Source organism: Odontomachus brunneus, unplaced genomic scaffold (genome assembly GCF_010583005.1).
Source record: "Odontomachus brunneus isolate Ranch 3 - 2012 unplaced genomic scaffold, Obru_v1 Obru_scaffold_040, whole genome shotgun sequence".
Taxonomy (NCBI): Eukaryota; Metazoa; Arthropoda; class Insecta; order Hymenoptera; family Formicidae; genus Odontomachus; species Odontomachus brunneus.
In genome coordinates, this window is record NW_022639490.1 from 859,185 (window position 1) to 885,450 (window position 26,266).

The following is a 26,266-nucleotide window of genomic DNA, read 5'->3' on the forward strand; positions in this document are numbered from 1 at the left end:
ATATATATATATATATATTCATAAACATATCAACACATGTCACACATGGAAGCCGCCATATTCTTGCAAACAACTGAAGTTTGCGCATCTCTTACTAGAGATTACTAGCGCAATTAATTAAAATTGAAGATAAATTATGTAAACTGAATTTAATAAATTTATACAATAGATATAAAACAGAAAACCCTTTTGCTGCAGAATTTTTACAATTTGGAACGCAGCAGCCTGGCATTATATTTTACTTCAGATATCTCCTATGTGAATATGACTATGTTAAAATATTTTCAATTCTCACATGTATTTTACAATTTATGTGAAATAATATTTTATTATAACATTGCATTAATATTCCCTTAATTATCAGCAATTTATATATTCTATATATATTAATCTTATATATAAGGTAATATATATAATAAATATATATATATATATATATATATATATATATTATAATAAAATATTATTTCACATAAATTGTAAAATACATGTGAGAATTGAAAATATTTTAACATAGTCATATTCACATAGGAGATATCTGAAGTAAAATATAATGCCAGGCTGCTGCGTTCCAAATTGTAAAAATTCTGCAGCAAAAGGGTTTTTACATATCTATAAATTTATTAAATTCAGTTTACGTAATTTATCTTCCATTTTAATTAATTTATCTTTACCGCGTCTTTGTCAATAAAATATGATTATTTCATTGGTTCCACCATATTCTTGCAAAATCGGCCAGGACCAATCCCGTCGCACTCAAAAATTGCGCATCTCTTACTAGAGGATCTCTACACCACGTCGACATCGCGCGCCGTCGGCGTGAGAAAACAGCATCGACGCGCAATTTTCTTTCGGGAGAATTTTAGCGGACGCGCACCCGTTAAGGCGATGCTGAAGCTAAAAACTTTACCGACAGAACACTGACATTTTTCTGCAAAGTTTACGTCGTGTTGGTTACACAAAATTACAAATGTTTTTACGCAATGAAAGTACGTGCAAAAATAAATAGGAGCATTGCTCGATACGTGTCGAAAACGAACAAAAAATTTTTAATGTAAAATCTCAAGCTGTCAGTTAGCGTAATATTTGCCTAATACAAAAGTTCCTCAGCTTGTACATACCGAAATGGTGGGTGCTTCAAGCAGAAAAATTTTGAAGAACATTGCTCTACCTTCGCATCCGCATTTGGAAGCTTAAGAATATCGAAAAAGTTTGTAGAAAGATTTCTACACATTATGGTTAGGTTTTCCGTTGAGTATGGTAAAACAAAGCAATACACATTCATGTAAGTTCTATATGTACGAGAAATACGAAAAGGATAGCGTGATTATGTTAGTGATGATCGTCTCTGCATTACCGACATTATTCGAGTTCGTCATCGACTTCAGTATCTCCTTAAGAGGCCGGTTAACCACGCTGCTTTCGCCGAACAAATGTTTAGCAACAGTAGGATTCCCTGTGATACATCGCTGCGTGTGTATTTAGTCTCCTATATTTCATGATTTAAACATTTCAATCTCCACGAGAGCTCGCTTAGTCTAATGGACCGGGCGAGTTGGAATCATGCTCTTTAATTATTACGTATATCAGACACTAAATGCGTTTTTCCCCCTCTCTCCTCTCTTCTCCTCCCCCTTCCCCCCGCAGAAAATCGTTGAAGTACCTCGGCTCTTTCGTGACGTTCCGTTTTCGCGAGAGACAGTATCATAATTAAAGGACTCCGGTTACAAGCGTACACTACACCACCGAGGAAAACTGCCAGGTGAAACTTACGCGAGACTCATTTTTGTCTCTTTTTACGCCTCGTTATGAAGCCATACCTCCGAGCGCTGCTCTCTAATCGATCAATATTTCATTAGTCAAATAATTTAAAATGACTACACTGAGAGAAAAAATAATTGCAATAACTATAATCTCACTATATTTTATAGTTCGTTTTGGCCTCAAACATATATTTATAGTTCATCTAAACATAAAGATATAGCAGAATTAAAATAGATTTATAGTCACCATCTTATTATTCTATGTATATAGTAAAGCACGCTTTGGGAATATAGTTACATGTACCTATATTTTCCAAATATTCCAATTGTATTGACTATATAAAATAGTTAATTTCTCTTACCATTCAATATTTGCAACCTTACTATATTTTTTATTTCAAATTATTATAATTCTTGGTAAAAGTTTTATATTATAATTCTTGGTAAAAGTTTTATATTATAATTCTTGGTAAAAGTTTTACATGGGTCAGTTATGCTTATATTGTAAATATTACAAACATGCTGAAATTTACTATAAAAATAATATTCCTAACTATAATTTTTTTACTATATCATTACAGTTCCAAGTATCATACATTTTTCCCTCAGTATAAAAGAATCACTTTGCAAGAAGGCTAGTGAGATAAAATTCATAAATGTCATAATATGTAACAGTATTTTTATTTTTAAAGTTATAAAATATTAAAGAAGTAACGAAGCAAACAACAAGCTTGCAACAAAGTTGCAAGACATTGGTTCAAAATGAAGTACTTTAGAAATGCTGAATTTCAGATGGCGAAATCAATATGACATAAAAATTAAAAGAGATAGTCAACTTTTTTACTTAAAAAATCTTAAGTACCATCAGATGTGCACTTGCGTACCTTGTGCAGTTTTAAGGAATGTTAAAATGGACTGGTGAACTTTTACACCACTCTAGAAGTTCTTACTACAGGACTTATTTTTTATAAAGGAATTTAGTATTTCTGAAGAGTTTTAAAATGGTTCCTTAGTTTTAACTGTAAGTTAAAGGAATACCTTAGTATTCCTTTAATTTTCAGTAAAAAAAAGTTATGAAACTAAACTATAATACAAGTAATACAATAATTAGAACAAAATTGTCACTAGCCGAATTGGAAGTGATTTATCTCGATATCTTTAAGATAAATTTTGATCATTTTTCCAGACAAATAAAAATATATTCAGCGACCAAAAAAACATAAGATTACGTGTATAACTTAAGTTACACTTTTTAGATCAAAATCAATCTATTTTATCTATCATCCTTCATGCGACATTTCACTAAAACATATTTAAACGTTCGTGTTATTATTACGACAGTTTTCTAAGCCTGTGTTTTATGTAAAAACATGTCAAATTGAAAGAAACTTGTTGTAATACAAAGATTTTATATGTGCCTGCATATTGCAAATTTTTTATTTTACTCTATTTTTTGCATTTTAACGTATCAATTGTAGATCTTTAAGATTATTTAATTATTTCGTCTTTAAGAAAATATTTAACCAAGGGACACTAAAAGTAATACATAAAGTATTGCAAACTCATTACAGATTAGTTGTCACAAATTATAACCGTTATCATAAATTATTCATTACAGATTAAGTGTCTACTTTACATATAAATTTCTTGAAAACTAGATTGTCAACGATCTTGTAATTTTTTTATATTTGCCCGAGTCTATTTTATCGATTTGAGGGAGACGCTTTGCTATCCCGGGGGACAATTTTGCATTTTGTAGCTGAATTAGCGTGCGCTTCTTGAGTATTTAGCGCAGGTAATGCAAAGCTGAAAGCATCAAAAAGATCAACTGAAAGAAAAGCACGACGAGAGAGCGACAACTGTGCGAGTGACGTTCTATCAGAGAGGGCGATGCGCGAAATCGTGAATCGCGCGCGGAAATCGCGCGAGCTGACGAGTTACACTCGACGCTGACACCGATTCGTCCCGAAATTGCCGTTTTTAATGGCCGCGCGATGCACAGAGATCGTTTTATGCCCCCGAGACCGTTTTAGATCGCGTCGCGAATTACGAGCGGGCTCCGGGTCTCTCCTTCACGCGTGGTTTTACGGGCGGAAGGAAACCGAGAGATCGATGATCGACTGCTGTTATTATACGGCGATATAAGTCGAGCGGGAATCACCGATTCCGCTCTCGCCGCCTGCCGACTTCGACCCGATATAATTCCACCCCCGACAACCCTCACGCCCCCGGAACGCACGGCGCACGCAACTTCAAGTAGCACAGAGAGAATGATTTGTTGAATCAAATAAACGTTTCTTTGGAATAGTCCAAACAAATTTTTTGATCGACACAACAAAAATATTTCTTTGGAACTAACAAGGAACACCAGGCAACTCAAAAATTCAAAAAATTCTGAAACTTTGTGTGCAAGCAAAGTAGTTCCCGAGCAAAAATTGAATCTAGTGATTGTCTAGTAATGACACAGAAAAGTTGGGTCTTATATCGTTACTAGCTGGGAATGTAACGCTCACTTCTCCTAGTGGCTGTACCAGAAAAATTATCTAATAGTTAGATACAAAAAATAACTTGTAACTATAATTGGTACAAGTACTAGACAGTTCTGATATCCAATTTCTATTCAGGATTAACCGATGATTTTCTATCTCGTTACTGTGTAATCTTTTTCATCTACCCACTATCTATGTAATTGGTATAGTTACTAGATAGTCCTGACATTCAAAAGACTGAGTAGGAATGTTTAGCCAGTCACGAGCTAGTGACTGGCTAGAAAACTTATCTAATCTACTATCTAGCTATTAGTCTTGAAATCTGCTCTACTAGATACATTTTTGCTCGGGTTTATCCGTAACATAAAACTATTTTTTGTTCGTGCGGAATTACAGTTTTAGGGGGTGAAACCTTTTTGAAAAAAATCAGTTTTTTTCTTTTGAAGCGAATATCGTCGAAACTATAAACAATAGAAAAAATGTTTCAAAGTAAAAATTGAATAATTTCAAGAGTACTTTAGAACTATAATAAAAAAAATTTTTTTATTATTTATATTTATTTATTGTATATCCCTAACCCTATTTAAAAAATTTTTTTTATTATAATTCTAAAGTACTCTTGAAATCATTCACTTTAAAAAATTTTTCCTATCCCTTATAGTTTCGACAATATTCACTTCAAAAGAAAAAAACCGATTTTTTTCAAAGGAATGTTTCACCTCTTAAAACTGTATTTCCGCACGAATAAAAAATAGTTTATATTACGGATGAACTACTCTCCTTGCATAGAAAGTTTCAGAATTTTTTGAATTTTTGAGTTGCCTAATGTTCCTTGTAAGCAAATAAATATTTTTGTAGCGTCAAATAAAATTTTGTTCGATCAATCAAAAAATTCGTTTGTACCATTCCAAAGAAGTGTTTATTTGATTCAACCAAATTGTTCTCTCTGTATGCGAACAAACTCCGGGAAAATTCGCGAGGCCGCGTATCGATTCAGCATAATCCGACACAGAGTCGTCAGTTATTTTGTATCCCTATCGAGGATAAGTAATAATAATTTTAGCGCTAATCGCGTACATAAAATGTTCCTCCAATTCGCGCATTAAACGCCGAAGATGAGAACATTCCGCGACGTAGCCGTGTGAAAATCCATATAGGACGAATTCAACTTTAACCGACTGATAAATTTTTCTGCCAATTATTCTCGCTCGCAAACGTTTCACTCAGTCTCTTATTTTAATATGCAATTTTGCGCTCAGTCAGTTTTTAAAGCTCCCTGGCGACTCTTCTATTTATTACACCGGGTATGCCGGATTTAACGGGTCAGCTTTTAGCTCGCAGATACTCGAGGTCGGACAAAAAAACAGACACACATACACACTTACAGTTCACGCGCGACGTCAGCGTGCAAGCGCGAGAAAGGAGTTTCGAACAATTTAGAACTCGCGGATTTAAGAAGCCGGCGATTTAAAGGGCCATTGATCTGAGAACGCAAAGAGCACAAAAGAAGATCCCGGGGAAGTTAATAACTTAAGAGAGAACTTCTTCTGCCTACACAATACGAATGTGAGGAAAGAGGAAATGCCGTCTATGCGAAAGTGATTAGAAACGTTTCATAATACGCGCGTGCGCGGCCTTTTTAGATCTTTCGGATTTCCGCGCAACAATAATAATTTTATTACGCTCCTCTCGCGAGATACAATTATCTCCCGATGGTGGATGAGGCATGTTGAAAATTTCAGAGGATTCTTCTCTCGGTATCTTAAATAGTTTCGAGAATGTTTGCCCGTTACATTTTCCGCGCGAGCGCCTAATACATAAATCACTCGATCCGGTCATGTCTAAGAATAAGAGTCAGAACAAAGCGGCTACTTTGGAAGCGCGACAAATAGAAACTGAACTTCGTCGGTGTTCAGCCATAAGATAGCACGCTTGTGTTTAACATTTGCCACATAGCCAGAATAATGTAACACTCACTTCTCCTAGTGACTGGATAAATAAGTTAACTAATGGTTAAACAAACGAAATTACAGTTACGACACAGTTATGAGATGAGAGATCACTAGCAGTTGCTAACTAGCGATGTAATGTTCAATTCTGTTTTTAAAATTTGTAGGAAATTAGCACATCCTCAATTTTGATTTGTTACTTAATTTTTTAGAAATGCTAATAGAGATGTAATAGCTTTTATAAAGAGTGTTCCAAAATAACCTTCAAAACTCTCATGGCGGCATAATACGAACTGAGGTGAACATAAGAATCTTCCGTTTTGTGATATTTGCAATAATCAAGATTAATTAAAGAAGATTTGTGAATGATCACGCGAGATTGGGTCAAACTGAACAAAAGTCTCTATCATTTTCCTAATAACTTTGTAGATTTTTAATTATTAATTAAAGAAGATTGGCGAATGGTTGCTCGTGATAATACATTAATGTTATCTAATCAATAACTAATATTATCCAATTAATAATTAATATAATCTAATTGATAATCAATGTTATGTAATTAAAAATTAATGTCTAATTAATAATTAAAAATCTACAAAGTTATTAGAAAGATAGAATATTTGTTCGTTCAGTTTGAGCTAATATACAAACATACGACGGCAGATGTCGCCACCACAGCTCATCTATTACATCTTGTGTGATTATTCACAAATCTTCTTTAATTAATATCTTGATCATTATTGCAAATATTATAAAATAGTAGGACTTTTACGTTCACCTGAATCCGTACTATGCTTTCGCGAGAGCTTCAAAGATTGTTCTGGGGCACTGTATATATTTACACGCAGAAAAATAATTTTGCTCTTTTAACAAAATCGTCATTGCTACTGCATATTCGTAGTGACATCAAAAAAATTTAGTTGACGTAACTAATTTTACAAATTATTCGTTATCACAGCAGAAATAGTTTCGTTGTCAGAATAGAAAAAATTTGTTGAATGTATTTATCCTAAGAATCACGTTAATTTGCTATTGACGCAAAATAATGTATCCTTAGCAAATTTATTTGCTAAGGAAGCAAAACTGCAACTGCTTATATAGATCCATCATGGTTCTTATAGAAGAATAATTTGTAGATTCAGCAAATTGTATCCAGTAAATAGTGATTAGTATTCTTAGCAAATCTTTTTGCTGTCCATATAATAACGAAAAGATTTTGCTAGACCAGCAAAAAATTTGCTGGGCCAGCAAATTATTTTTCTCCGTGAATAGATTATATGTTTTAGAATAAACAGCGCGCTATCTCTTCTGTTACATTTGACGCGTAATGGCTAGACCACGGTTAGATCACAAATCCATTTTCTGATCGTATCTAGCTTGCATTAGCTAGATACTAGTTTTTGTCCGGCTAATCATATTTCTACTCGGGAAGACGGATCCAAGGATACGGGAGCCCGAGATAAAAAGCAAAACGGATTTGAATTGATCCACTGAGGTTACTAATCCTAAAAAAGAAACGTAGAAAAAGGAACGTAGGAAGTTGTGAAACACATTTAGGAAATATCGCTGCGCGAAGAAAAATAATTTTGCTCTTTTAGTAAAATCGTCATTGCTACTGCATATTCGTAGTGACATCAAAAAAATTTAGTTGACGTAATTAATTTTACAAATTATTCGTTATCAGAGCAGAAGTAGTTTCGTTGCTAGAATAGAAAAAATTTGTTGAGTATTTGTCCTAAGAATCACGTTAATTTGCTATTGATGCAAAATAATTCTTAGCAAATTTATTTGCTATCAGAGCAAAACTGCAACTGCTTATATAAATCCATCATGGTTTTTATAGCAAAATAATTTGTAGTTTCAGCAAATTGTATCCATCAAATAGTGATTAGTACTCTTAACAAATCTTTTTGCTGTCCATATAATAACGAATAGATTTTGCTAGACCTGCAGAAAATTTGCTGGGCCAGTAAATTATTTTTCTCTGTGTGGAAAAATCTAAAAATACAAATGAACGTTTCATGAAATCACGTACTTTGCATTAGCGTAATATGTGCATTTAATATATTTTACAATAATCCACTGCTGAATACAAAGTGCTTGGCCGTAAAATCACGTCCTTTATACTTTCATAATTGTTATTTCGCAATGGTCGCGCGTACCTGAACTGCGGACACGACCGACTTGCCGGCTGTATTTTTAACTGCCGAGAATGTCGCTCGTTCCAGTATCGGCGGCCACTGCCTTGTTTTCCCCGTTCCGGGACAGTTATCTCCTTGAACGGATCCGTACTATCTACCGACGAAATAATTCGATTTCGTTTTGCTTTCTTCCTCGCGATCATTCAATTTCGGCGGACAATCAGGAGTCCTGCGTAGAAACGGAGGAAGTAATCCCGAGCCGGTTCTCTATTAAAATCTAGGTCGGATTCTTTGTGTTCACCAAACAAAAACCAACTTTTCCAATCGCCTCCCACTGCAGAATCCGATCGGGATCACAGATCGTGTCGGAGATCCTGCGCGCGACGGTTACTGGTTCTTAAATTCCGGATAAAAGAACGACGACCACGCCGAATAGTTGTCTCCCGGTTTTGAACGCGACGGAGGAAAGTGAAACACGCGCGTTTTGCACCGACCTCGTTTTTAAAGAACTCCAAAGAGACAAAGGGAGAGAGAGAGAGAGAGAGAGAATGCTCCATTGAACTGTTGGAACTGTTAGGCAATTAAAAATATTTGGAAACCCCTCTCAATTTACATCGAAACCTAAAATTTATTGTACGATAAAGATACACAGAAAAGAAAATCCATTTAAAACTAACCTACTTAAATTCACAATCATTGTTTCGTATATAGTTAGTATATAATTAGTATATATAGTGTGTCTGACAATTAACAACACACTCATTGTGTGCAGATATACGGAGAGAATTTTATAATAAAAATTACCATAGAATTTTGAATTCTGAATCGATACATTCGGTGTAATAATTAACTATCTTTTCATTTTATATGTGCTACTTACATTTTGGGAACTGAAATATAGTGAAATTAAGACATTTGCTATGTTCCTAGAAAAATCTACTATATTTCTGACGAAATTTACTATGCAAGTTCTTTAGCAAGATAGATTTTACTGATAGTCCATTCCTGGACTACTAAAAACTAAACAAAAAAGCCTTCTATTATTTTGTAAATGATTACGCAGAATTTTAGTTATTAGTTAAAGAAGATTGATGCATAATAGTAAGCAATAATTAAATTATAAGAAAAAATCTACGTGATTTTTTATTTACAAGATGGTAGAGAATTTTCGCAATTCATCTACTATATCGCGCGTAATCATTCACCAATCTTCTTCAATTAATACCTCATTTAAAAATCGTTTCGTGTTTGTTTACGAAATGGTGGAAGAATTTGGTCCTCAGTTTGATGAGTTCTACTTATTAACAAAGAATATATCATTAATTGTCAGACACCCTATATAAAGAACGGTATATAACTTATTAAAAAAATTTTATAAGATTTTGAATTTCAACAATGTTATAATTTCATTTATATATTATAATAGTCTCATAAGAAATACAATATGATTAACTTGACGATAATGATATTCTCTTCCAATATTTTAAACCATCATATTCTCAATCTAATATTTTGTGTTCTCCATTCGTAAAAATTATTTCTGTATGATAAAAATATATATTTCTTTTGTTGACTTGTAAAATGTACTGACGCGAATAACTTATCTTCGTTTAATGTAATTTTATTTGAAGGTGTGTACATGTTAAAACTTTCTACACTTTCTATGTAGTCTACGTAGTTGTGTATGTAGTCCGAAAGTGTTGTGAATGTGTGTGTCTTTTGCAGCGACCAAACGACTAAACCGATTAAAGCAATCTATTGGAGAGTGTATAGAATTTAAGTTATACAGTCGCGTCCTAGAAAAACTATAATGATTGGGCGGAAAGGTAACCATCATGAATCCAGAGAGAGAGAGAGAGAGAGAGAGTGAGAGAGAGAGAGAGAGAGAAAGGAAGAGAAAGAGAGATAGAGAGCGAAGTGAGTTGAAGCTGCAAACAGGAATTCACAATTTTTCTAATGCAAAAGCCGAGTCACTGCCGATTCCAATCGCCAATCATTACTGTGGCGCGGCGGCTCTTGAAATTCAATAATGCACGTGTAAGTTCAAGAACGTTAAAACTATCTCCCGAACTATAGTCTTCTATGTACATAGTCGCATATGCACACACACATATGCGCTGACTTCGAGATCAATTTTTGCGGGCAACGCGAGTCGCGCGTAGCGATGACGATTTTATACTGTCCGTTTGGGCTTATAAAATATACTCAACACAAATTTGAAAAAAGCTCATTATCGTGTACTCAACGGAAGAAGTTATTCTATTTGCAAGAATATTATATAGCTTTATCAAAGAAATAGACTGTAAAAACTGATGTGTTAAATTTAACACATTTCATGTGTCCCAAATCATCCACTCTCATTTGTGTGTAAATTTAACACACAAATTTGTGTTTTTGTGTAACACAAAACAAATGTGTTAAAAAGTAACACAGTGTTAAAAAGTAACACAAAACAAATGTGTTAAAAAGTAACACAGTGTTAAAAAGTAACACGCATAATATGGAAAAAATTAACACAACAATTTAACACTTGAATATCGTTAGGAACCACAGGTTGTGTTAAATTGACAGGTTTAATATGTCACAGACATAAATTAATATAATTTAACACTTTCATTTCATCAAAACCATAGATTAATATTTCTCTCTCTTAAAGTAACGTTTTATTTTAGTTAATTTAGCATTATACATATCAATTTAACACAAACTGTGATCCCTGACGGTATTCAAGCGTTAAATTCTTGTGTTAATTTTTTACATATTATGCGTGTTACTTTTTACATTTGTTTTGTGTTAAATTTACACATAAATGAGAATGGATGATTTGGAACACATTAAATGTTAAATTTAACACATCAGTTTTTACAGTGTAGTTGATTCGATTTGCAGTGAACAAACCGAATTTTCGTTTCAACTTAAAACTCTGAATTGAGATACTAAACTTATTAGGATTCAGAAAGTACCTTAAATAAATTTTATGGTGAATTTGTAATAGACGGTCGTCCGGGCGAAATGATTTTACACGAGCCGATTGCGCGCAAATCGTAACGACCCCGAAGTCGAATATTGTTTCGGCGGCAGCCTCTCGCTTTAACGCACGTTTCTATCGTTATTCAACGCAACGATTGTTTCCCGCCGTTCACGTAAATTTCAGCTATTGACTTTTTGTGCCGCGCGGCAAATTGTCGCGAGCGGAGCAATCGCGACTGCATAAACACCAAATGTTCCGATACTCGGCGACATACTGTGCGATTGACTTATTAATTAATGCGCGCCAGATTTATGTACTAATTAGCGCGACGTTGAATGGCAGTGCTAATGTTTCTGCGGCTGATACTTTGGGTCAAAAGGCCAGTTATTTCCGATGGTCAGTACACGAATCGATCGATCGCGCCCCCTTCCCGGTTTCCTTATTCGGTGCATGTGCATATAAAAATATAACCGCGGCATTAACACGCACACAAGCAAGCGTATACACATATCTATCTTGCACATACACACACGTACAAACACCTACAAACGCACATCCACTCGTTGCTAATCGAAGAACCTTTCTTCGCTCGTAAGAGCTCCGATTATTCGCGCGTCGGTATCAACGGAAGAAGTTCTCGAAGAAGAACCAATAAAAGATTAAGAGACCAAAATTTTGATGGATGTTATTCCGGCCGAAATGTTATTATAATTTAAGGACACTGTTCTATTTTTAACAAGACCGGATATTGACTTTTCGAGGCATGATGCTGATACTATTCCACGCACAAAAAAGTACACACTTCGTACAAGTAGACGTTACTTCTTCCAAGCATTCCATACGTTTATATGTCTGCAAAAATCTATTACAAATTCACCATAAGTACATAAAATTTATTCAAAATACTCTCTAAATTCTAGTAAGTTTAGCATCTCAATCCAGAGTTTTAAATTGAAACGAAAATTCAGTTTCACTGTACAAAATCGAACCAACTATTTCTTTGATAAAGCTTTAAAATATTCTTGTAAGTAGAATAACTTCTTCCGTTGAGTACATAATAATAAGCTTCTTTCAAATTTGTGTTGAGTATATTTTAAGACTGTTATCAAGGAAATACTCTTTGTTGAAGATGACCATTATTTAAGAATAGGAAAATAAACTGAATAGTCGCTTTTCTTAGCAGTAGAATAATACTTTTCTGTGTGTAGGGATTTTTTATCCAGAAAATCAGAATGACAACAAGTCAAAACAATGATAAAATCTCGTCTTATGAATATTCCTTTTCAATGTATTCGCGATTATCGACAGATAACTCTCTGAGTATGAAAAAAGTTACAGATTACGTAAGAATCTCTAAAGGATAACTGGAAACAACAATAAAATTGTAGTTTAGAACAGAACATTTTGACTCGAAAAAGATTCTGTAAGAAAAGAAATCTTTAAGATATCTATTGTCCAATAAAGACGCTGAATATTGTTCGGCAGAAAATTATTGTCACACAATAAGAAGTAAACGCTATTTCGACTGAAGAGAATTCTTTTCCCTGTTCAATCACTTTTACATTTTATTCTTTAAGATCCATGTATAAATCTCGTTCGAGTAAAATTTTGTTCTTTATAAAATAGTGTTAAAGGCTTCTGATGGATAGTTTTGCTTTAAGTAAAATTGATCGCGGAGAAATACGATTTCCTGTATACTTAATTATGTATATTCATATCTGCACGCGTGTTCCAGAGCTGCAAAATTAAATAAATCGTATAATTACAATAAAACAAATATTGCAAATCGCCAAGATGTACTTGCACTTTAAGATAACGTCGATAAAAAATCGAGAAAATAAAACTTGCTTACTCATTTCGTGAAAAATTTTACGCAATTTCGAGCAATTCTGCTCTGTATGTTCACCGTATTGGTTTCTTCAGCGAGAAAATAATCGTTTCACGGATTGCTACAAAGAATATAGCTTAATTTAGGATGAATCGATAGTATTATATCGATGGAATCATTACTTTGCCAATACAGAAGATTTGGAGGTCTTCCAAAGTGAATGTACATAATTATGTATATAATTGTATACTGTGCTTTAAAAAGTTAAAAGATGAAAATGTTTATTTTTAGATGACGGTTTTCAAAGAGATTTCTCATCTTGAAGAGAGGCTCTCTTCAAGATAAGAAATTTAAAAGATTATTAGACTATTAGACTGTTTTGAAGAATTATAACAATTAAGGTTCCACTATTGATGTTATAATAGATAATTGTACGTTGAAATAAGATCCTTTCCATTGAGGGCCTGATGCCATAGTATTATTAATTTCTATAGGGTATTTGCTAAATACACGTTAAAAATGCAGATGATTCCTCACATTAAAATAAAAAGAATTCACATGAACATATTTCGTAAAATATCTTGTTTCCAAGATATATTCCCCGGAAGGAGTAGTCGAAAAAAAATATTTTTCTAAAAAAGTAAAAATATTTTTACGAATGAAAAGACAACAACAAAACATACAAATTTGAAAGTTCGGTATTTATTGTAACAAAAGAGAAATATTTTACTCATTCAACTTTAGTCTCTCACAAAAATGAAACATATTTTCTCTATCCAAAAGAATTAAAAGAACAATAAAAGTTCTTTTAATTTTAATAAAAAATGTTCACATGAACATATTTCGTAAAATATCTTGTTTCCAAGATATATTCCCCGGAAGGAGTAGCCGAAAAAAAATATTTTTCTAAAAATGTAAAAATATTTTTACGAATGAAAAGACAACAACAAAACATACAAATTTGAAAGTTCGGTATTTATTGTAACAAAAGAGAAATATTTTACTCATTCAACTTTAGTCTCTCACAAAAATGAAACACATTTTCTCTATCCAAAAGAATTAAAAGAACAATAAAAGAGCTAAACGTTACATTTTCTCTATTTTCTCAATAATAATGCGTGTCAGGGGATTCTGACAAGAATGTCTTTTTCGTGTATAAATGTCTGAGGATTTCGAAAATAGGGTCGTATTCATCCTATCTGACAGTAAAGAAATTATGAGCAAAATAAGAGTAACCGCACCGGTTTCAACCCTTATTTTTCTAGACTTATTTTCTGGGAATGAAAGCCATCTTAAAGTATGATCTATTACTAGTGCTGGGCAACCACACATTTTTATACCTCATCGTTGTCTTTTTCGCAAAAAAGATCCCAGTCAACCCTTCCGAGTGGTATATCTCAGAAGTGAGGAAATTTTAGGACGTGGGTCGTTCAAAAAGTATGGTCTAATACAGAGATAGCGTGGATTTGGTCAAATCTTTATTACCGTATTCCACAGCTATCCTTTATTAGGTTAAGTATGACAGTACTGAATGATTTGTCGATCAGTCTTCGTTTGACAGTGCGCCACGGCGAACTCTGCGAGCAATAGATCATATTGGGTCATGGCAGTGAAGACTGAACCGTTTCATTATTTTTCGCGCCTTTTGGCATAATTTTGTCGCTATCTGAAAGACTTTTAGCATCGACTTATAACCACTGATAAAACCTGAATCTACCACTTCACTTGAAAAACAAGGGGGAAGTCAAAACAATGAACGCGCAGACACTCGAAGCGTTTACCTTGGCGCACTATCCAACAAAGTCTGATCGATAGATCACTCTACATAGTCACACCTAACCTAACAAAGGATATCTCTGAAATACAGTAATCAAGATTTAATCAAGTTCGCGCTATATCTCTGTATTAAACCACGTGCTTTTTGAACGTATGAGTGTTTCTCTTATTTTCATGTGAGAAATCACGTCTGCTGCATTCCTCTCTGATCTATGCTTTGGAAGAACTCGTACAAATCCGCTTTTGATATTTGAAGCGCGCCTTGATCGTTGCCTAAAACGCCCTAAACACAAATTCAGCGACGCAACTGGCGCGACCGACAAATGTAGCCGTCGATAATTAATTGTGTAATAATTGCTCCATATTAAACGACACACTCCGCTACAATCATTATCATCTTATGCAAATCTCGTTGAGCATAATTGGATAACCAGTGGATAATTAGTAATGTATGAACGGACGAATGTAACGAAACGCGAGCGACGGATAATCATTGCGATTTCGACTGCAATAATCTTATTATGCAAGACGCTTGAAATTCCGCCAACGAAATGATCGATGCGTTCGATAGCATTCGCGGAATGCGAAACGATCGAGCCATTTGAATTTCTAATTTACCGTGCAGTGCCGTGCACAAAGGGCCCGGGTATTAAATTCATATTGCGAATACGAACGCATAACAAAGCCTCCGTAATCCTCGTGCGGACATAAATGACGGATGATTTCGCGGCATGCGAGCGTTCGCGGCAAAAATGAAAATATATGGCGTGTTACACTCTTGAACTCGCATTATGTCGCGTGGCGAGGGGTACGAGAGAGAGACACATAGAGAGAGAGAGAGAGAGAGATTGTCGCGGTCATCTCTTTTTTCCGTTATCTCTTGGAGATTTTCCAGAAGCGCCCCCGAGCGTGCCGAGCCGTGGCCGTTCTTGCGGCGAAAACGCCGAAGACGATAAGAGCGCGGCCATTAGAATTAATCCCCTGTCGTGCATGCGCCCGTCCCTTCGCGTCCGTCCTCTCTATTATTTTCGAGAAACGCGCCCTAAAGCCGCACGTCGTCGTGCATTTTAATACCCCGCGCGCGCGTATGGTTCTCATTAATTCGATATAAAAATCGCTCCTCGTCAGTAAGGTGACCAGACGATTTTTCCGGGACAGTCCCGATTTTTCACCCTTTGTCCCGAATTTTTTCGAGCGCTACTCGGGACACCGATTTGTCATCATTTTCAATGATTGTCAAACAATTTTCGGATCTGTTAACCCGCCTCTCACCTTTATGAAGTGTCCCGAATTCAGGGCTGGGAAATCTGGCCACCTTACTCGTCAGCCTCGTCTCTTCGCTCGCGACGACAAGTGTGTGCGACGGTCGCGTGCACTCGCGACTCTCCCGCTGTGCATAACACATACATATTTCTACCTCTTGGCACGAAACCTACGACATGTATCACAAAGTATCGCTTGAGACTCCGATAAATAAGAGAGGCAGCGCCGAAAGAGCGTATCCTTGCCGCTGTTATAATTGCCATAACACATTATTCATCGATATTGTACTCGTGTCGCTTCCTCGCCGTCCGATCGCGCGGCACGGACGACTGCCACCTTTGATTTCGTACTTCTTAAGCCCCCGCTACGAAGGGATCGCATCCCGAACGTCTATTCCAAGCAGATTTCGGACGTTCCGCGCGCGCACCGTGCGCCGTCTCTACCAGAGAATTCAATCCTCGCCGGTAATGCGTTCAATTATGAATTTCTGGATTCTGGCGTTTCCCAGGATAAGATTGTTAACCCACAAACTACAAGCCCGTATCTGAAAATCAGAGTGTGATTTGGGAACCAGCCCCGGGCGGATTCGCTTCAATCTGTGTAAGCAGTCTGTCGACCTCTTCCCGAGGAGCACTCTGTCTTGGAGGGTCCCCCGCTAAACTATATCTGCTTCCCACTGATGGCTGAATTGCTACGCTGACATAGATCTCAATATCATCGTGAGTGCAATCCGCCCCGCCCTCTTCGCGGAGGGGAACGATTTCTTTTAGAAAGATGTCCTTTATCAAAGTTCCCTTTATTTTTCCACGTTGAACGCATATCTTACCAATTTTCGAATTACGTGTATAAAATTCTACACTATAAAGATGTGTTAAATTTAATACATTTCATGTGTCCCAAATCATCCACTTTCATTTATGTGTAAATTTAACACAAAACAAATGGGTAAAAAGTAACACGCATAATATGGAAAAAATTAACACAAGAATTTAACTTGAATACCGTTAGGAATCACAGATTGTATTAAATTGACTTATTTAATATATCGGACATAGATTACGTCAATTTAACATTTTCATTTCATCCAAAACCATAGATTAATACTTCTCTCAAATGTAAATTTAACACAAAACAAATGTAATTTAAAAAGTAACACGCATAATATGGAAAAAATTAACACAACAATTTAACACTTGAATACGGTTAGGTTGTGTTAAATTGATATATTTAATATGTCAGACATAAATTATGTCAATTTAACATTTTTATTTCATCAAAATCATAGATTAACACTTCTCTCACATGTTAAAGTAACGTTTTATTTTAGTTAATTTAATACTATACATATGTTAATTTAACACAAACTATGATTCCTAACAGCATTCAAGTGTTAAATTCTTGTGTTAATTTTTTACATATTATGTGTGTTACTTTTTACCACATTTTTTTTGTGTTAAATTTACACATGAGAGTGGATGATTTGGGACACATGAAATGTTAAATTTGACACATCAGTTTTTACAGTGTGCAGTTACACACGCATACAAAATGCATTAAAAAAGACAGACTGAAAGAGATTTCGGTCAGGAAGACAGAGTTAAAGGAGACTTGTGTTACCCATTCGTATTTCTGAAGTTCTATTGGATTGTAATAATGTGACACATTAACAATTAGAATGCACGGCGGAGACATTTTGATTTCTTCTCTTCTTGTGTTGTCGCCATTACGACTTCTCGTGGTTTAGGAAAAGAAATCTCTTGTAACTTTTAATTATTTTTTATAATAGAACACTTTGAGAGAGCTAACGGAAGAAATTGATGGTATTGTGATGAATTATTTTCAATTTACCGTGCATACCAAAGAGAACAATTTTGACTCTTTAATTAATCATCAAAGAGAGAATGTGTGTTTTAAGGACGAAATACAAATATATATTATTTCAGATTTTAGTTTATCAATCCCGATTAAAAGTTCATATTTTATTCTGCATCCATTTACCAATTTTCTTCTACATAGATAAAATATTGTAGCAAAAATTACAATGTTTTTGTAATCCTGAACTGTATAGAATTATACATGACTGCAGCTACCATATATTTATAGTGCATATACTAAATATTTCTTTAAAAATGTTACGTGCGTTTGACTTCTTACTACAAAATTATTTTAATGTGTAATTACTTTAATATGTTTTTCCATGTCGTATACCAGGTAGATTGTCGAATTGATTATTTCTACGACAAAAAGAAACAAATAAAAGAAATATAATTTTGACATAATTTTTACTATAATCTTTTTCCGTATACTAATTATGGAGGGAAAATAAATAATAATTATGATACTTCTTACTGCAAGAAATTATAAGTTAGAAAAAAGATTCTAATTTTTTATAATATATAAAATATTCATATATTTTGTAAATTATGTTCTCGGTATATGATCAGAAGCCATCATTGACACAAGAAATGAGAAACAGAAAAAGTTTTGAAATATAAAAATTGCAAGAAATCGAAATGATTTCTTCAGGCATTCAAAGGGAGTTAAAAAATATATTTTAGGGAATTTGCGAGATCATTCGCACATAATATAAGTAAAGCAAATTTTAAAGTTAATATATCTCCTGATTTTAATCCGTATGCACCTTGTTAAATAATCTTACACGAAGTGCAATGAAACGCTCATAATTTTTTAATTTTTTAATTTTTTAATTTAATTTCCATGTTAACGCATAAGTTCTCGTGTCAGAAATATATAAAATTGTAATTTTGTTGCAAGAGATACTGCGAGCGTAAAGAACAGAAAGAGAGAGAGAAAGAGAGAAAATATTTCAGTAACATATTAAAAAAATAATTAAATTGTCAAAAACAGCTTGTCTCTTTTTATTTCTAGCTGTACCTGTTACATTCCCTTCTTTTCCGTTATATTTCCTCTCACACATCGTAAGAAAAACACTCGCCTCATCGGCGAGATTAAAAAAGTTACGCGATAAAGGGTTAACAAGCTTAAATCGTTTACCGTGAAAAGCAATATTTTTCGCGAGTCAAACTCAAATAACTTAAGACAAAAAAGAGGATATTGACACGCGATAAGTTTTTCGTTGAAAATATTTACTATAGCCCGACAGAGTTGTATTCTTCGTATTAGAGAGAGAACGTAGAATTTTCTCGCATGTCGCAAGATGCAAAATGGAGATTTTTTTGTAGAAAACAAATGGTTACACACATTTCATCGCAAATTAAAGTTGCTTGAAAGCTCGAGAGTGTTGCGAACTTCACGCAACTCTCGGCATTGCATAAAAGTAATCATGAAAAAAAAGTTCCCACAAGTTTCACATGCATATTTTACTAATTTTTATCCATCACCGGCCGAGAAAGATAGAAAAAAAAGAGAGAGAGGAGGAAAGTATTCTCAGGTTCTCCAACTAATATTGGAGTATCAACCTATATTGGTTCTCAAACTATATTAATATTAAATAATAGATATTTAAGCAATAGACAATCTAAATAAAACAGTCAAGTAATATTTCCCCTCAAATTTTATTTACCTTTTTGGTCAGTTGAATGGCATGTTAAATGAAAAATATAATTATCAAAGCCGTTCACTGGAAATGGAACAGTTTAACCTACGAGTTAACAGCTGAGAGCTACGCTGCGGGCATCTGCACACATCATCATCTTACAGCCGAGCCCGTGAACGTAAAAGGCAGAAGAGATTGTGAAAAGGTAGTTTACGTGTAAAACAAAAAGTGTGCAAAGTGGCGAGAAAAGCATTGAGAGAAAGAGAGTGAGAGAGAGAAAGAAAGAGAGAGAGCGTAATTGCAGAGTAGAATCAATGTGAAACATTAAATTTTCCTCATAAACGAATTATTAGGAGAAAATATATAGGAGATGATAACATGCGTAAAATGATAATACAAACGTAATAGTGATAAGATTAATTGCAATTATTATTATGCATATTGTAATATTTTAATTGGTTATGGTTATCGCGTGACGCACCCTCATGATACGAGTATGTTGCAGACGTAATTATTATTATAATTATTGTCGCAGTCGTATATTACCGCCATGCGGGTTACTGCTTGATAAACTAATTGACGATGTCGATTGTAACATGGCTTACGATATAACGTGCCCGAATGCCCGCGTCCGTTTTGCGTGTATCGACTTGCAAGCTTCCAGTTATAGATTATGAAGACCGAGCTATCGCTGAGTCGTCAGATGCACTGGGTGCGAACTTTGTATAGACCAACGTAACTTCGCTGTAAAATCACTTCAACGGAAGTTCAAATATTTTCCGATTCGCCATGAAGCATTCCGCCAACTTCTCCGAGCAATTAATGAGCAAAAATTATTCCGCTCCGGCGAAATCGACTCTTTCCCCCAAAATTGGACGATTTTACTTGCATATCAATATTATCCATTAAATACTTATTGTTGACACAAATAAATTAATCAGAAAGACTTTGAAATGTTTAGTCCAAAAATTAGGACGCATGAAATAATGATTATATATTGAAAAACTTATATATTGAAACTATATATATTTAAATATTTAAATTAACAATATTTAAATTAACAATATTTAAATTAACAATTAAATAAAAATAATTAAATTAACTATATTTAAATTAACAATCATTTTCTCATATATAAACAATGATATATAATTTCATTAGAAATTTTAAAACTTCAGAATTTCAGTTATTATGAATTTTAAAGCTTTGAATATCAACAATGTTATAACTTTATTTAGATATTATAATATAGCCTTTTAAGATACGATATGATACGATTATTTCGATGATAATATCTTCTTCCAACATTTAAAAACATTATATTGTCAAACAATATTTTATGCCATTTCCATTCATGAAAATTATTTTCCTTCATAAAAATTATTTTTTAATAATGAAAATGTATTGTTCATTGTTGAATCATATAAAATATATTGATGCAAGTAATTTGTCTTTATTTAACGCTATGTAATCTTATTTTAGAATTTACATGCTAAAAATAATTATATTTTCGAAACATAATTTTTCTTTTTTTTCTGTGCACGATTATTTATACACTGCAATTAATTTTTCCTACTGATTATGTAGCAGAATTTTTACGCGCGAACAACACAACATCCTAACACTTATTGACCAGCACTATTAGAATTTTCCTTTTAATTTTAGAAGAAGAATCTTCTTGAAGCCATTTATAAGAGGACATTCGCTAAGAATAATATTATACTTGTTGGATAAATAATTATTAGTCTCTCAATATTTATTTATCCTAATCTTCCGATTAACAGTTCACTTCGCTTTATTAAAAGAAAAATACTCATTTAATGAGAGAGTTCTTGCTAACAAGTAAACTTACCCAAAAGATATATTCCGATTTCCTTCTAATTTGGCACAAATTTAAAAGTACAACAAATATTTAGATCGTATTTTTTCATCTTGGCCCACTTTGAGTTTCTCGGGCAATTTATAGCTTTTTAATGTTCTCATTCCTATCATCAACAAAAATGCAGCAAAAATGCATAAGAAATAAAATTGAATACAAGATATAGTTAAATAATTTTAACAAAAACAGCTGAAGCACGAACTATTCTAAATTTCTTTAGCCGAGATTCCAACCAAAATATTTCAAATCTGTGCTAAATTAGTCAAAAATAGTTCGAATCTCGGCTAAAGAAATTTAGAATAGTTCGTGCTTCAGCTGTTTTTGTTAAAATTATTTAACTATATTTTATATTCAATTTTATTTCTTATGCATTTTTGTTGCACTTGTTGATGATAGGAGTGAGAACATTAAAAAGCTACAAACTGCCCGTAAAACTCAAAGTGGGCCAAAATGAAAAAATATGAGTTAAATATTTTTTGTACTTCTACATTTGTACAAAATTAGAAAGAAATCGGAATGTAAGATAGATAGAATGTAAGATTGTAGATAGATGTACTTGTAAGAATGTGGAATTGTAAGAAACAGTATCTTGCAACTAGAATTATTTGTTGGATATTAAAATATCATCCTATTGGTTTTAAAAGAATCTGCTCTCGAGGCCATGTATAAGAGAATTTCCGAATAAGATAACACCTTTTTAGTTATGATTTTTTGTTAGAAATAATTATTGGTCTCTCTATGTCTAGCTATTCTAATTCTCCGATTAATAGTTCACTTCATTAGAAGCGAAACACTCTTTTAGTGAAAGTTTTTGCTTGGAATGTGGGATTACAGGAAATAGCGTCTTGTAACTAGAATTCTTTTCGAGTGTTAGAATATCTTGGTTTTTGGAGAATTTCTCCTCTCGAGGCTGTATGCAAGGCAATTTCCGCTAAGAATAAAGTTATACTTTTCCCGCTGAATCCCGCTGAATAATTATCCACCACTCCATGTTGATTCATCCTAACTTTTCCGCGCATTTCATGCAATAATACGCGCAATTGTTCGACAATGTTTCCACGCGGGAGATCCGCTTGATTAATTCACCGGCTCCTCCTCGAGAGCCGAAATCGATCGACATTCCTAGAATATCGATAATAGTAACAAAACCAATATTAATATAACGTTTTACCTCGGCTGAACTGCTCGTAGCTAGCGATCACCCTCTCGGCGTTCTTCCGGGCGATGTAGAACCACTCGCTGCTGTTAGTCAGGTACTTGTACTCGATCGCGAGATCCTTCACGAGAACGCCGTCCTGATTCGGCAGCCGATGGGCGAACGGGCAATACAGCCAGCGATCTTTGTACTGCAATTTGTCGTAGCAATTGCCGGCGGCGAAGATGTCCTCGTCGAACTCCACCATCGAGAGCACGCTCGCATGCAACAGATATTCCGAGGACAGCATCACTTCTGGGGCGTACTTCCAGAGCCTGGTGAGCATGTTGGCGCGATTCACGGCAAGATTCGCCTCCAGCCGGAACCTCTCTTGAGCGTATTGGTCCACCACGCCTTCTCCCAGATTGAGATCGGTGCCGGCGGTGCAGTTCTCGCCCAGAGTGTGCTGATTCTCGATTATCCGCAGGAAACGCGTCACTATGTCGACCTGGGCGGCCTCCGGCCTCCTGCGCCCGCGGTCGGAGGCGTTCACCAGCTCCTCGTAGCTTGTGTAGTCCAGCACCACGTCCTGCAGGATCTCCTCGTCGAGATCGCGCGAGGACTCGCTGGTATCCTCGGCTGCGGGCTCCACGCCGGTGATCTCGGTCGTGTTGCGATCCGCCGTGCCCGCCAGCGCGGTCTTGTTTAAGGACATCGCCTTCTTCAGCTTGCTCAGCGGGTCGTCCTTGAAGAGATTCCTCAGAATATCGGGACTGGATCGCAGAACGCCGTGGTTTTCCGAGTGGCGCGTCTTCAACACGCTCTCGAGCTCCTTCTGCGCCGCGATGTTCTTCATCCGCTCGAGGGCTCGGCCGGTTGGCGAGTTATCCTTGGAGGAATTTCGCTCGGTGAGCCGTGAATAATCGCGTATGAGCAGAACGCTGGAGCCATCGACAGGCTCGTTCGCTTTTCTCTCTCGATACAGCTTGAGCAAACTCTCCGGCCTCTCTGGAGCATCATCCTCCTCGGCTCTCTCGGGACTCTGGCCGTTCGCCGGGTGGTCCTTCGAGAAATTTTGCTCCGAGAACCGCAAATGATGATCACGCCTCAAAGCAACGGATCCTGCCTGATGATCGGCCGGGTTATCGGCGCGACCCTCTTGGTCCTCCTGACGAGCCTTGCTCGTCGTAATTCTGTCGAGGGCTCGGCCGGCCTCTTTCGAGCTGTCCCTCGCGGCGTCCTCGACCTTCTGCCGCGCGAAGTGACTCCTCGAGCGGCCGTGCCGAATCTGCGACCGCTCGACGCTCGTCTCCGCCTGCTGCTCGACCTCCGTCCACGGGACCGCCGCCGTCGAGCGGCTCCTCGCCGCGGACACGCCGCGGGCATCCCCGAGGACGATCTCGAGCGTATGCCGCTCTGTGGGAAGGACCTCCGCGGTCACCAGGTGCTGAATTTCAGCTGAGAGATGCGTCGGAGAGGCGCGGGTCCGCGCCGCTACGCCGCGACCCATCTCTGGCTGAGCGGCCACGGGGTTGTTACGTGCCGGCACGCGGGCCTCCGTCGCGGCGCGAAAACCCGTCGTGTCGATGAGCTTGCGGTCGAAGGGCGACGAACGGTGGTTCGGCTGATGGCGCAGGTACTCCTTCGACCTGCTCTCCCCGGCCTGCAGCTTCTCGTAGTGACTGCCGAGGGACTCTTGCGTAAACGTGAGCAGGATGAGCGCGCACCAATAGCCTGACGCACTCATCTTCAGCCGCTCATCTTCCCGCTCGCGACGTCCGCTTGTTACATCCGCCCGCAAGGTGATGGCGCGCTCTGCCTCTCTCTCTCTCTCTCTCATTCACCCTCCTGGTCCCGACTCGCGCCACCACGACGCGACGAGCGTCGTCCTCGCTCGTCGGGGCTGTTAATAGCCCGTGTTCTAATGGCCGCCCGGCCAGCTCGCAACATCGGCGCGCGATTTATGCATATCCCGAGATCGATTCAACTCGCCGACATTTTGCCGCTCGACTAGAGCTGTCGACCGCTCACGCGGGCTCCCCCAGGATCAATGCAACGTCGATATTAGAACGTCGGTTATCGCTCCCTCGCGACGTTAGCGCTCAACGGGCTTCTAACATCCAGCGCGACGCGACATTTCATTCGATTGCCGCGGGTAACGGGCAGTTCGATTTAACAATGCCCAGCCCCGAACTTGCCACCCCTTCTCGAGCTTGCTGCAGACTGCGCTCTTATTGCCACGGGAATGGCATCTCCTCAGCATCTCCGCGGCCCTGCATCTCCCCCGGATTCTCGACGGTGCTTAATAGGTCGCAGCCGCTGCTGTGAATGGACCCTCCTCGACGATCTTGCGTTTCCCCCGGAACTTATGCTTCTTGATAGACCTTAATAGACCCCGCGGCTTTCAACAGTTCCGCGGCAACTCTCGGTCTATCTGCTGCTCGCGTGGTCCCGGCTGCCGCTTTTTGCCAACACAGCTTCTAGTAACAACGTTCTCGCGATGAGTCCCGTGCGACAGACATTTCCGGGATTCAATCGCGCTCGAGGCTAGGCCGCAGCTGGAGCACAGCAAAAGCTGTCGATCGAAATCCCTACTGATTTCCCACGCCTAGGTCGGCGATGTTGGCGATTTTTAGCGTGCAGCTCACGATTATCGATCGCGATCGGGAATCAGCGAATATGATGAAGGGCCCTCATAGCCTTTCGTCGATCTCGCCCTCTCCTCACGCTCCTCTCACTCCTCCCTCCCTCTCTCTCTCTCTCTCTCTTTGTCTCTTCCGTTCTCTCGAGGACGTCAAGTTGAATTTGATTTATTGGAGCGATCTCCGCGCGGGTGCGGAGCGATATCGTCGCGATCGACAGTTTTATCGCGCAATCGTCGCGCGAAGCAGGTGGGAGATACAAAGCGCTCCTTCATTGATTCCAACATACGACACGTTTCTGTCCCGGCAGAGCGACGTCGGACTCCACACGTGGCTATACCATCGCGATCAATCGCGATTCAACGCTTCCCGCCATCGTCGCCGCCGCCGTCACCGCCGCCGCCGTCGCTGCTACTGCTGATTTTTCCAGCTTGGGGGTGCATTATCGTTAATTACAGCACATAATCACATCGAGCGCGCGATCTATCAGAGGCGCAGAGTTCTTTCGCGGCCGCTTTTCTCGGGCGATCGCCGCGTGACGTGTTTATTTATCAGCGTGATTACTTGTCGCTCGCGTGTCGCCGCTTCGTCCCGTCGGCAATTAGCAACGACCTCGATACCTCGAACATCGTCGCGCACCTTGCGTCGGGCAACGCGCCTATTTGTCCAGCTAATCAATCCGCTGTTTCTGGCCGGTCACTTGTTCGCCCCCCGGCGAATGTCTGCGATTGTTTGCGGCGGACTCTCATCACCTGCTCGCGCGGCAATTAAACAATTCAACGGCTGCAATGAATAACTGAGGGACCGGAGTCAATATTTTGCCGGATTTTTTTTAATATCACGATATCGCGCGCGACCTCCTCGCCGTTATTTTATTTATTTATTTTCTTTTTTTTTTTTTTTTTTTTTTTTT

The 26,266-nt window shown here is 37.2% G+C and overlaps 1 protein-coding gene across 5 annotated transcripts in view; it reads right to left on the minus strand.

Moving 5' to 3' along the window:
• Positions 1 to 26,266, minus strand: part of LOC116844192 — a 280,321-nt gene that overhangs the window by 245,324 nt on the left and 8,731 nt on the right. For 3 of the 5 annotated variants that reach the window (XM_032815402.1, XM_032815405.1, XM_032815404.1), the window contains one exon: positions 22,748 to 26,105. In XM_032815402.1, coding sequence (XP_032671293.1) covers positions 22,748 to 24,551 — 1,804 coding nt within the window. In that variant the 5' untranslated portion in view covers positions 24,552 to 26,105. Of the gene's footprint in view, positions 1 to 22,747; positions 26,150 to 26,266 lie in introns of all 5 variants that reach the window. The other 2 variants (XM_032815403.1, XM_032815406.1) reach the window with 2 other exon arrangements.